Source organism: Aulonocara stuartgranti (genome assembly GCF_965226115.1).
Source record: "Aulonocara stuartgranti genome assembly, chromosome: 9".
Lineage (NCBI taxonomy): Eukaryota > Metazoa > Chordata > Actinopteri > Cichliformes > Cichlidae > Aulonocara > Aulonocara stuartgranti.
This window is the reverse complement of record NC_138960.1, coordinates 16,810,856-16,824,919: the sequence shown is the minus strand read 5'-3', so window position 1 is coordinate 16,824,919 and position 14,064 is coordinate 16,810,856. Positions and strand designations below refer to the sequence as shown.

General features: G+C 38.3%; 1 protein-coding gene across 1 annotated transcript in view; it reads right to left on the bottom strand.

Moving 5' to 3' along the window:
* Positions 1–14,064, bottom strand: part of LOC309714196 (cadherin-18) — a 99,380-nt gene that overhangs the window by 30,187 nt on the left and 55,129 nt on the right. The window contains exons 5-7 of the mRNA XM_082546456.1: positions 11,684–11,851; positions 10,481–10,668; positions 9,588–9,841 (exon numbers count right to left, since the gene is read on the bottom strand). Of these exons, the coding sequence (XP_082402582.1) occupies positions 9,588–9,841; positions 10,481–10,668; positions 11,684–11,851 (610 nt within the window). The remainder of the gene's footprint in view (positions 1–9,587; positions 9,842–10,480; positions 10,669–11,683; positions 11,852–14,064) is intronic.

Below are 14,064 nucleotides of genomic sequence, written 5' to 3'. Positions count from 1 at the left end.
TACACAACCACCATCACTGAGCGATACTCGTCAAGTGTACACCAATCCATCCATCTATTTTCTGGTTATCCAATTCAAAATCACCAGGGCGTGGAGTCTATCCCTGCTGCATCTTTGTATGTAATTCTTTTAGTATCCTTTTCAGTACCAAGTTATAGAAGCCTCAGGATATTATGCAAGGGCATTGTGTTTTGACCCTGGCTTAAAGTTTACCAAGCCAGAGTCAAAACACTATGCAATAAATATCTATTTGTTTTTGTTTATGTCCATTTTATGGACAAAAAAACCAAAAAAAAAAAAAGAAGTAAAACAAAACCCCGAATTAATAAGATTTAGTAAAGCACAACAAGAACAAACTGACACACTGACGTGACTGAAGTGGAGAGGCAGCGTGAGCCAAAGGAGACATATTTATGCTCCTGTGATTTTCAAAGCCTGGTACCTCCACTAAAGCACATGAATAGAATAATCCCTACAGCTTTTAAATGGACTTTAGGTCTTGACAGAATGTTCTGAAAATACACATTTCTAAGTCAAGAGCAATTATCTTCAATATTTAATAATAACAAAAGGCAGTGTTCTCCTGGCAATGTTTACACTCTTGTAATGGCTTTCTAGCGACAGTGTTATCAAACTGAATGCAAAGGAGTCTGTGGAATACAAAGCAGAAATGAGCTCCAGTGCTTCTCAAGAGTTCAAGCACAAAGTGAGCATTGACTACGTATTCCCTAATTTATCTCTTAATGACCTATTTATACCTTTAATCCAGCATTCATTCTCCTGTGCAATATACCCTTAAGTCGACAATTTTCAATCGACATGAGAGGTAGAAATGCAGTGGGTTTACTGATGCCAGGATTGCATTTATTGAATATTTGAGCTCAGATTGCCAGTGTTCCTGGAACCTGCATGTTGTCATGATTTATTTAATATTTTCAGGCTCATAAGAGCATGACATCCTTTCAGCTGTAAAAGTAAAGGTCTTCAGAAGAAAAACCTATAGTTTGATGGCATGTCAGATAACCACAGTGAAACGTACACAATGCACAACACTAAAAATATGTTTTGTTCTACTTTTTTTTATTATAAACTGCCAATTGTTTAACTAAGCATTTAACCTAAGATTTTAATTTATACACAGTGTTTAAAATGGTAAAACACTATAATAATTATAATGGTAGACTTTAGTGGTATTTCACTGTTTCCCGTCTTACTTTAATGAGTCTGTTTGATACTACAATTGATGCAGTCAGTTAATACTGGCTGAAGATGGGAGTCTGTGCTGTGAGTAATGGTAACTAGGCCAAAAAACTTTTCAAAACTATTCCTAATAAATATGATAATGTATAAGAGCAATCAGAGGTAAAGACCTCTGGAAAACTCATTTGATTATTCAGATGTCAATTTCAAACCATTTCCCAACATTTCAAATGTCACTTCAATCACATATTTATTTCATTGCATGCATGGGCAGACTTCTGATGATCAAAGAGAGGCAAACACTGCTGAATTTTACATTCTGATGCAGACACAAGAAGCAGAGGCACACTTGTTTAGCTTTCAGTGTTCAAGTGGATGTTATCAAAATACTTCCTGCTGCCTTCTTCTTTACGTGATGAACAGCGCAAGTAATGTACTGCGGGAATGGACCAGGTATTCCTCTAGGAACGCAAGGAAAAGTCTTTCATATGTAGATTACCTTTTTGTTTACTACACATCTTTCACAGCTTGTCAAGATTAATACATGAATCAGAAAAACAAATCTTCACCCTATGTTTTCCAGACATTTCAAACTGTACAACATTCATCAAGGACGACGAAGCTCACCTCATGCAAAACAGACTTAATTAGAGATGCTGTGATAGGGGGTTTTATGGCTGATTACCGTAATTGTCGGGCTATAAGCCGCTACTTTTTGCACAAGCTTTGAACCCTGCGGCTTTTAGTCAGGTGCGGCTTTTCTATGGATTGTCCATGATTTTTGTGATATCGTAAGACGATTTGTTTTGTTTGTTCCGCTGTTGTACGGCACTACGTTGCCTGGCGGAAGGATCGGGGTTCAAGAGTGGTATGTTAGTCACATGTCCGTCCGCCAGGCAACGTAGTGCCGTACGAAGTAGCGCGAAAAACAAACTTCAAAGTAGCGCTACGCATTCAGCAGGAGGCGTGGATGACGAGCGGCGATAAACTTGCGAAAAGCAAGTTATGCCCAACTCCACCGGTGGATTCTGACAGCGTGGAAAAGTGTGAAAACATCCACGATCACCAACAGATTTTGAAGGGCTGGACTGCTGCATGATGGAGAGGAGGACACCGCCACGGCCCTTCTGAGGGTGTTCGACTCTGACACTGACAACGAGGATTTCTTTGGTTTTGAAAGTGACAACGAAGGAGAGAAGCGGAGAGTGGATGACGAAGCCATCCTGAGCCTGTTCGTTTCCGACATTGGAGAAGAGGACTTTGGTGGTTTTAGAGCGCAGGAAGAAGAGAAAGATGGTGAATGACTGACTTTTCTTCTTGTTAAAGCCGTGTCGCTGCACCTGAGCCTAAAAGGTAGTCTGAATCTATTTTTCTGGTGTGCTGTAGGTTACTGTTATGTACTACATTTGTTACTCATTTATGAAGCACAGCACATGTGCAAATATGTACCCATAACTTGTTTTTCAAAATATTAATAAAAGGGGTGTGTCTCCAAACAGCCATCTCTTTCCTGACAATTCCCTTTGTGCATATTCTCTTACATATGATAAGTCAACATTGAAACACCTGCGGCTTTTAGTCAGGTGCGGCTAATGTATGTACAAAACAGGATTTCCCCCTGATTTTAGCTTGTGCGGCTAATATTCAGGTGCGCTTTGTAGTCCGGGAAATACGGTAAGTTAACGGGTGTCATATCTGTGTGGTGCGACTGACACCAATACAGCAAGTCATAATATTATCCAAAAGAAACGTTGAAAAATGAATAGAATAATGGACAGAAAGAAATCTTTTTTTTTACCACTCCAATGTGAAAAGGAATTTAGTATCCCAATTAAAACCATAATGCTGTTTGAAACCAACTCCAAAATGTAAGTTTAAAAAACAATATATAGTTTCTTTTCTACAATAGACCAGCTTCACAGCTTTGAAAATACTCTTCAAACCTGGACTTGATTATTTTTGGTATTTTTAAGACCCTCTTGATCATATAACCATCATTTATATGTAGAGTTGTGAAATCTGAACTAACAAGGAGAAAAGTAAAGACTAATGATTGCATACTTTTAAATTCGTGAAACCTTTACTTTGTCTGTGACAACAAAAATGCCAAACAGTTGATTAATTAGTCTTGGTTTGATTAATCTTGACCTGTGTGCTTTGGTCTAGATGTGAAAAATAAGGCAGAATAATGATTAATGAGCTGAATCATATAATATATTTCATATATTATGTTGAGCTCCGGATACAATGCCAGGTACCTCAAACAAACCTCTGCATACAGTTGGTTTTGATATTATTCCAAAAAAAAAACTTCTGACTGGTTATTCATCTTTGCTGGAAAAGAAGCAGAAAAATCCCAACATAGACTTAATAAAATGGAAAGAAATCCAAACTGTTTCTAAGTTAAATATCCTTTCTGGCATTAAAATTCTGAGTGAAGTTTCAAAGGTATGAAGAACACAGCCTGCCTAAATAGACAGTGTAGCTTGAGCAGCACATTAGCAGGGCAGCAGCTGTCATGTACCTTGCACTCACAATTATAGCAACATCTCTGGTGCTCCATCTAAGTCAACACAGGAAGCATTCAGGCAGAGTATGAAAGGAAAAATCCTGTATTTTTAAACCTCCACCCTCCATTTCTTAACTTTTGGCTTCTGCATTATTAAAAGCGACAAAAATATTTAGAATTTTTTCAGTATTGGCAACTACAAAACAGTCGTGATACAATGCCATGGGCCAACTGTCCACTTAGTAAAAATGGTTATAGCTGCCAACAATAGGTTTTGATTGTAATATAACAAAAGTCTCACTAAGAGAGACATGCCAACCTAAAACTAAGGTGAGTGCGAGTTAGAGAGAGCAGACAATGTGGCGTAACAATACTGTACATAGTAAATATATGCTTTCTATATATAAATATAGAAAGGTTAGATTAAAACAATAATAATAATAATGGCTTGAGGTTTGGGCAGCAGAGTGATCTAGTGGTTTGGATTTATGTCTCAAAGCAAGAAGGGACATTTGCACATCCTCCCAGTGTCTGGGTGGATTCTCTCCAGGTACTCCAGCTTTCTCCCACAGACATGACTGTTAGGTTAAATGATTATTCTAAACTGGCCATAGTTGTGAATGTGAGAGTGATTGGTGACCAGTCCAGGGTGTATCCAGTGCCATGCCCTACAGCAGCTTCAGCCCAACCATGACCCTGAACTGGATAAGTGGATGAAGACTGATGGGCTTGGGGTTTAAGCATTTCCACATTGTAAGTGCCTTTTAGGGAGCAGTAACTTATTGAATTTACATGTATGTAAATGCTCTGGTATGTGCACATTTCATTGCAGTTAATTAGAAGGAATAAATAAAAATGCATGAAAATGTCAGAAGTAAACCTGTTGTGATTTTAGTGTTTCTTTCATATTCGTATTTCTGTCATGTTATTGATGTGATTAGAGTCAGTGCACGTAATTTCTTGCTTCTGACAGTTTTTTCTACTCTTGGGTGTATGATGTCAGTGTGTATTTATATCTAATATTGTCACAACTTGGCCACCTGCTTTTCAAGCCTTTCATTTGCTAGGACCAGCCAGTGAGAAGGTTTTTAAAGGGCCACTGTCCTTATTGGAATAACAGCTTGTTTTAGATAGTGTATAAACATCATAAATTCCTTTTCAAATTACCATCCAAGCAAGTGAGTAGTAAAGATAAGGAGATGGACAAACAATTCGTGGCTTTCTTTGCTCAGTAGTGGACTCATTCCAAGCATTTTTGCCCCTTTGATTAATTTTAGACGGAAAAATAGATCCCAGGATGTATGTAGATATAAATAAGCCTCAAGCATAATGTGGCTCCTGTGAGGTAATAAAAATACATAATAAAGTCTTTGGCTCATGTTTACAGTTGTTATAGCATGAGTAAAAGTTTTCATTAGCTTTGTCCTTGAAGTTGATGCGTTGAGCATCATTTGAAGCCGGCCACAATGGATATGGAAATGGAAAGTACACTTGCTATTGGTCACTGTCCTGCAGAAAAAAAGGTGTGTAATAAATTCTGTGGCCTTCACCACCTCCACCCATTTCCATGGGACACCTTATAGACATCAACTACATACCTGCAGCTGTACATTTACTGAAATTCTCCTGCTGGTTATTTGCTAGACTGCTCCTTCAGTAGCTGTTGGAGTGTGACACCCTGACCAATGTGCAAATAAGACTCTTCTTGTGCCCAAGTTTCCACTCATCTATTAGTCAAACTTTAAAATCCACACACCCTAAAAACCTTGCTATGTTAAATGAAAACAAATAAATAAATAAAGCTCTCCATGGTTAAAGGACCTTAATATTAAACAGAGATGTTTGCTGCTGTGAGATTCAGAAAGCATCATACACCAACTGGGCCTAAAATGCCTGCAAAAAGGAACATGTATTTTAATTTGTTGAAGTGAAAGGTCAAATCGATGTTGACTGATAAAATTTGCTTCTGCTTCGGGGAAAGCTGTGACATACTTCAACATTTGAGGTCACCACTTTCGTTTGCTTAAGCTGTGTAGGAGGTGACTAGCAGAGAGATGATTTCAACCAGTGGCTTACTGTAACTGTTTGCTGCTGCAACAGTACAGTATCAAGAACCCAAACAATCTTGTGCTTATGACATGCGCCACTGCAGCTCCCATCAGGCTCCAGCATTAATGGAAGAGTCTTTAGGCACTGCATGATGCCCTGGATAAACAAATTACTGGGAGAGATTACAATTCAGAGTTCTGGGTATATATATTCCCCCCCCATGTAACCCCTTTATATTACCTTAGGGTATGTACTAATGAAAATAAACCTTCAGTGCCAGTCCACATTTTTTTTTCTTTTGCACTTCATGAGCCAATATGTTCCAGTTTGAGTCCAGCTGATGCTGATAATGGCTGACACAGCTTTTCCCATACATCCTTAACTGCAACTCTCTTACAAACCTCTGGAGCATGCCTTGTCATGTACCAGTCTCAGATCTTTAGTTTGTTAAAATGTGTGTCCTACACTCTCTCTAGACTTTTCTACAGTCAATTTCTGTGGTTTTTAGAGTATTTTAGTGTTAATAACTAAATAAAATTGTCATTAAGAACTGGGATTTGCGTATCGTACCTTGCCTGCATCCATGCCCCCATTTTAACTCATAATCTTTGAATAATAATGTAATTTTCTTGCTCACCTACTATTCCCACTACGTGTAGTATCAACCAAAACTGTAAAGTGCCATGCTGCTGTTTAAAAAAACCCATTGCTCTGTGGTCCACGGCATAAGAGGTTAACAGCAATATAGGATTGCTTCTTATTGATATAACAGCAATACTTCATCTCAAGAGGAGTATCATGTTTACAGCTGGTCCGCCATTTACATCAAGGCTATAAAGAGAATTCAAATGATTACAAGCAGGACAGTTGCTTGAGTGTAATGTCATGAAATGAGATACCTGTTCAGAGAGACAACCTAGGATTAGTCCACAGCCTAAGGCTAATACCAATCTTCTTTCAACAGTGCAAAACCATGTGTTTATAGTGCATACAAATGTGCTAAGCAGTTGCATTGCCTCAGGTTACTTCATAAGCGTAGAGACAAAATAACCAGCCGTCTGATGCCAAAAAATTCAGATTCACTAGGCTCACAATCTACACTGCAGTTGTTTTTTTGTGTTTGTGTTTATCTACAATTCTAGTATCAGGATAAGACAAGAGTCTATTTAAAATGTTGCAGGGCATCTATAAAACATGATGTTGTACAGCACCATGGAAAAACCCTTTAGACACTGAGAATATAAAGAACATAGAGGAATGATAATTTTCTTGGAAAGAGACAGACATTCTTGCATTTTTAAAGTGGCATTGAGTGATAGTTCTCCAGGCTTTCTAAATGTCTTCCAAGGCCTTTTTTGGACACTGGTAGCTTTTTCACTCTTTGCTTATTTTCTTTTATTTGTTTATTTTTACACAGGACCTGAGAAACGCATCTGCCCCTGAAGATGATCCACGTACTGTTTACTGAAACCTCATCATATGACTCAGTATCACAGCAAAATGTGTAATAAACAAGCTGGTCCACTGTGTCCATTTGACGCTTTGCCTCTCCAAACCGTCAAATGGACACACGTGCTGAAATTACAAGCACGGGGAGATGATATATTCAAAGCCAGGAAGTCAGCAGTGAGCAAAAAAAAATATTAAATGCACACCAGGGTCTAACATGTATGGACATGTAAATGTGTTAATAATTTCTGCTTAAATGTTTTCCCCATGATTATTTTCATGCTGGCTTGAAATAAAATATCCCCCTCAGCTGTTACTGCAACTTCTGCATGCGTGTACACTTCAAGTTTTGGAGAGCTAAAGCGTGAAATGGACACGGTGGACTGGCGTATCTATTACACGCTTTGTCATGATATCGGGTTAAATCAGATATGGTCTTGAGGTCTTGATTGTTACTAAAGGGAAACAGGGAGAAAAGGCTGGGGTGTGCCAGATTACACTAAACTACACCAGAAATCCCACCAACGGGTCTTATGGGGTGATGAATGCAAATTTGAAAATTTTGGTTCAAACTATTATTATATACAGAGGGAGTCAGGAGACTATAATAGTGAGTGTCTGAGGCCATGTGTAAAACATAGTGGAGGATCTGTCATGATTTTGGGGTGCATTTCAACCAGTGGTGAATTGATGGAATTTTGACACAGAGAAGTATCATCAGATTTGGATCCACCATGGAATACCATCTGCAGAGCATCTGACAATGGTAATAGTTTCATTTTTTAGCATGACAATGATCCCAAACACAATACTAGTAAAAGCATATCTGGATGTAAAAACACACAATAGAACACAGAGTCTCCCCAGAGCCCAAATCTTAACATAAAATGGAACAAAAGGCAACCAAATTCCAGGGAAAAGCTTTGAAATGTCCTTTAACCCTTTAAGACCTACCATAGAACCAAGTCCGCCAGAGCTTATATTATATTTTTACATGCTGTGGAGCCATTTTTGGGAGCATTTCAAGTTGCTATACATCAATACAACCATTATAGCCCAGATTTTAATAATATGTATTCATTAAGTGCATAGTAATTACATAAATTGCAAAAAAGTGCAATAAACTACAAAAAAATTGAAAATCGTTTTTGATTTTTTTAACATATATTTGTAGTTAGAGAAATTTAAGAGGCTTATCCCTCAAAACTGTAAATACAAAAAAGTTGCACAAAATAGTTTCCCACCACAGGAAATTTATTTTGAGTGTCTTCATAGTTTTATTTTTGAAATACACCAATTTTTATACACTGCAGGAAAAACGAAAATAAATATTATACTGCAAATTTGCAAAAAAGCAGCATGTGCATCAAAATAAACTATTTCCAGCAGTGCAATATGAGTCCTAAGCATCCCAGAAACGACACAGAAAGTCATAAAGTCAAAGATAACTTTTAAAAAGAGCAGTATAGGCCCTGAGGCCCTGATCGCAAAAAAGACTACATTTCCGCGAAAATGACGTCACTTCCGGTTTCGGGCAGGTAATGGCGGAAATGCAAAAGTTCGCGCTGACGTCTATTCCAACGTAGGAAGTGTTATGGACAGCTGATCGGATCGGTAAAGCGTGTTTCTGGAATATTATGTTTTTGTTCCTGCAAGTGCTTTTTATGCAGTTTTTGCAAAGCTTTATGTGGAAGGAAACCGTGACCTAGGACAAGCTGATGGCATAAGATGTAAGTACAACTCCTCCGGTTTCATATGCAAAAAAAATTTTTGCGCTAGCTTACGTGGTTGCAGTGCTACTGGGATTTAAAAATAGTTATGCATAACAGAGCGTTCCCGCTCCGATCGGCTCTAAAGGGTTAACAGTGTTAGATAACTATTCCTCAAGACTACTTAAATACAATAAAATCTGGCTAATAGTTCAGCAGACTCTATTGAAGAATAAGGGTAGTCATACCAAATATTGACTTTCAAGCTCAGAATTGTAAAAACTCTGCTTTTGCCTTATGTACTGTGTACCTTGGATGTTTACACTACATGTGTTATGATACATAACTCCACTTATTTCCAATTTTCCCAAAAGATATGATTAAATGAGGGGTTGCTCGAGACTTACGGACTGTAAGTCTTCTAAATAATGCACAGTTTTTAACATTTCACACGTGTTGCTTAAAGATACTATCCATGGGCTACATCACTTGTTATGCTTTATTCCCAGCTGATTTTGCTTGGCAAACTTATGTTTTATCAACTGAAAAAAGTCTAACTAAAGTCTAAAAGTGTTTAAGTGTCCAGTGTTTAAGGACTGCCCTTCTTCTGAAATGTCTATAATTCTTACAGCAGATTGTATATGTTGGTAAATGTAATAAGAGTATCTCACCTGACATGACTGTTCCTGCTGTCAGGATCTCGAGCTGTTACAGCCCCCACCTCCGTGCCACTTGGTGAGTTTTCATAAACATCCATGATATAATAATCCATAGAAAACACAGGGGCTTCGTCCACATCCCCAACTGTAATTTTAAGGGTGGCAGTGTCTTTGAAAGAGCCAAGATAGGAAAAACGAGGATCCACATGTGTATTCACCCCCTCGATGTTGAGCGTGTAGGTCTTCTTCCTCTCGAAGTTCAGAGGCTGTTGGGGAAAAAGCCCCACAGGGGCCACATGATTAGCATGCTCATAGTACAACTAATTTAATCGCACCCACTATTTCTTTTCGTTTTTTAAAGCGGGGTAGTGAGGAACTTATACCTGTGGTCAGGGCCTAGTGTGTATGGGAGTAGGCGTGCCCCCAGTTTTTAGCAACATAAAAAGAGACTGTAAAGGATTATGGCTTTATCTTGCCATAATTTCTATCAAGAAAGTGAGACTGTTATAGCAGAAGGGATTATTTTACCTCACAGACCAAAGGAGTTTCTAGTTTATTGCTTCCTCAGTTGGTTGTTTTCTGCTGGGTAAAATAACCTTCTAGTGGTTTTGAAGAGATTCATATAACAACTTCATTTACCTGCTGGTAAATAGTACAAGCCCACTTTAAAAAATCCTAAAGCTGACCCATTAATTCCAAACAACAACAACACACTTTCTGGACCAACTCCACAAACACAACTGTGTGTACTTTGTGGTGAAATTAGTGCATAAATCAATTGCTCCTATATGCTATTACAACACTGCATGTGATAGATCTGTGATATGAGGATTTTATCCTAATGGTCTATGTTCCAACGACATTTTAAGCAAATGTTCCAAGCACTAAAGTGAGAATGCACTTACCTTTTTTAGGCTGATGATTCCTTCCCTCGTGTCTCTGTCTGCAGAAATTGAGAACATGTTGGACCCCTCTGAATTGATGATGCTGTACCGAATGTCCGCATTGACGCCAAGGTCCTCATCATTGGCTTTGATCTTTCCTACAGGTTTCCCTACTTGAGCTGATTCAGGAACGTAGAGCTGGTAGTTTTCTGTGGATGAACATTGATGTTAGAGACAGCAGAACAATTTTAAACACATAATCTGCCTCATACACTTGTCTGAGTATTCTCCTAAAAAGCCTTAGCTAAGCAATTCTAATGTGTAACCACTTGTTCCTCGGGGAATGTAATTAAAAATATTTTGCTGTGTTTCAATTGTCATTAAATGAGAAACTTAGGTTGATAGCGCTGCAGTGGAGCACATCAAACTCAGAGGCAGATGATTATTCAGAAAATGTTGATGGTCTTGAAATAGTTTTTTTTTTTCATTGCAGCACAAATGGAAAAAACTCAGAGCCGAGGGGGATTATACTTGATGAGGCGCTTCCAAAGACAAAGAATCACAACTTTGTCATTACTTAAATTTATCATTATAATTGAGAAAATTCAGACTGCAAAACACAGGGTTTTGATGAAATGCTCATTTAATTTAAACAGCTAATTATGGAAAATTTGACTCCAATGTGAGGATACACAGTTACAAAACAAGTATCATTCATCACAGTGACGACTGCTGAGTTGGTGAAATTTATAGTATGAAATGACAATATATGCTGCAGAAAAACAGCCCCATGTTTCCTGTGCAAACGCATTAGGACTTTTAGAAACGCCTTCCCTTTAACGTAACACACTTAAAATACAGTAGAAACTTCCTCTTATAAATGCATCTTTAATGTAACTGCCTCAGGCAGGTGTGTTGTAAGTCTTCTGCCCAAGGCCAAGCCTGCATGGTCATGCAATGCAGCAGAAGCTAATGTATTCAGATAAGCAAACTAAGATGTCAACATTGGCACTGGTTATTTAACTACTGTACATTCACCTTGTGGCTAGTTTGCCAGTTTAAAATGCGCTGCCATACAATCTCCCAAATGGAATTGCACGATATTCCAGCACAAATGCAATTGGAGGAGGTCAGTTCTGCAGCATAATAATTTACTATAATGCCCCTTAAAATAGCACTAAACTTTGTTAGGTCAAACATCGTCTTCAGGTGCATTGTACATACTCTGGGGAAACTTGGGCGGGTTGTCATTGACATCTGTCAGTGTGATGTTGATGGTGGTGGAACCAGAAAGGCCTCCAACTTGACCTGCCATGTCTTTGGCTTGGATGACAACAGTGTAATGTTCCCTGGCTTCTCGATCCATGTTAGCTAAGGCAGTCCTGATGATTCCTGTGCGACATTTGAGAGGGAAAAAATAAACACAAAACATAAACTAGGTTAATAACTTTGCAGTTAACACGTTTTTTATTTATTAGTTTTTATCTAGAGGACAGATAGAATATACTTTTTTCACTGTTACATTGCTATATTTTTTTTCTTACCAACACCTCTTGTACCACTGACACAGCGCTGTGTCACTCTTCTTCTTAAAGGCTAACACTATAATACCGTGCCTCTTTATCTTTGATTTTCCTCATCTCTCACTGTCAAGGTTAGCTTTTCCTTAATATTCATTATGTTATAAGAAATGACTATGCAACCTTGGATTAAGGCAGAATGCAACTTTCTGGGGGACCCAATTTGTCACATTTATTACTACAATAACACAGCAAACACTGCCATGAACTTTCACAATACTAACTCGGTGATATATGACCGGAACTCTTCCCACTATTAGAAACTGTACACAGGTGAATCACAGCACAATAACAAGCTAAAAAGATGGAAGCAGTATTAGCTTCCTGTGTTGCCATTAGTAGGTGATTTATTGAATGTAATAGGTTCATGGGAATGTGTTTGTGCGTGCGAGTGTGTGTTTGACTGCAACTGTATCTTATTTGTTAGCCTATATAGCTTTGTGTGCGTGTATGTCTATATCTGTGCTCGGGGCTTAATTCGCCATCTTTGGTCCTGAAACCACAGCAGCACATGGAGCCTGATCTAATATGTTCTGTTACATGAGCGTTGATTGTAAATTGTGCTTTTCCCCACAGCAGAGACCCTCTGGCAACCACTGAACTCGTGTTCTTTTGAACTTCTGAACCCTGCCATAATTCACAGGGGTTGTCCCGGTGCAGTGCAGTGACACCTGCGGGTTGGTGTTGATCACAGGGTGAAATCCACATTGCTGCTGTCGATTCCTGTTGTGATTCAACAATCAACATGAGAGAATTAATCGAGGCATTTCTAAGGTCTCGGAAAAACCTAACCTGGCTTTTTACAGGTTTCCCATCAACTGTGTTGCATGATAAAACCACGTTTTTCCTCATTGTTTGGCTATTTTATTCATTTCTATATGAAGTTGCCCTGACATAAAGGGGGTTGTGTGTCCCTCACCTGCTGCTTACATTCTACAAAAAAATCAAATCACCTTCATGAGCCTATTTAAAAAAACATCCCTTTTGTATCTTAATTTTGCTCTATTATAAGGTCACCTTCCTTACAGTTATCTTCAAACTTTAACTCACAAAAAAGAATTACAGTATTGTATTTCTATCATAGGAAGACTACGTTTAGATATTATTATATTTGATGTAAAACACTTGCATTTGGAAAATTTAACAGGGGTTAAACTGTGATATGTGAGCAGTGGGATGGGGGCTGTGTCACAGTATAGTGAATTGTTTTCATTACTGGGTCAACTGTCTGTCTGTTGCCCCCCCCCTTTTTTTTTTAATTCACAGAGTGGTTAGATCAATTTCATGCATCCAGCCGTGCCACTACTGCAAGCAAGCTGCTTTTAAGCAGCAAAACTAAACTATCTGCAATAATCCACTTGATATGGTAGAGGAAAAAATGTGACGATTCTCCAGGGGAAACAATATTTGGATTTAGCTGAAATTAAAAATGTAACTCTAGTGCCATTGGATTCATCCTGAGTGGGAGTTTTGTTCAGAATGATTTCACTGCAGAAACTGTGAGTCTGAAGCAGTGAAGCAATTTGCTATAGAGAGAGAGGGATGTAATAAGGCTACATAAGATCACAATGGAAAGTCAGAATATTAAAATAATAAATGAAATTACTACTCCTGTGTTATGTTCATAAAATGCTCACAGCACCTATTGCAATATGGGGACAGTATAGATGCTGTTGCTGCAGGTGTGTGATGCTATAGCTCTTTAATGAAGTGGAGGAAAATACAGCATTTTACATTTGATTGTTCGCTGCTACGCAATGTCTGAAAGTTGAGGGGCCAAGTAAGTTATCAACATCTGATTTGTGTTCTAAACTCAGCATTTAAAAAAAAATTGAGTTAAGTGAATTAAGGCAGGGCTATGATTTCCAAAATTCCCCAAAGGAGGCAGCTATATACCTGAGTTATACGATGGGCCATTTTCCTCTTTCTTTTCTCCTGGACTATAGACAGAAACTAATCCACTTGCCTCAGGCTGAATAATCATTAAAAGTGGGTCAAGGAGTAAGGCAGCCAATAGTATTAAGA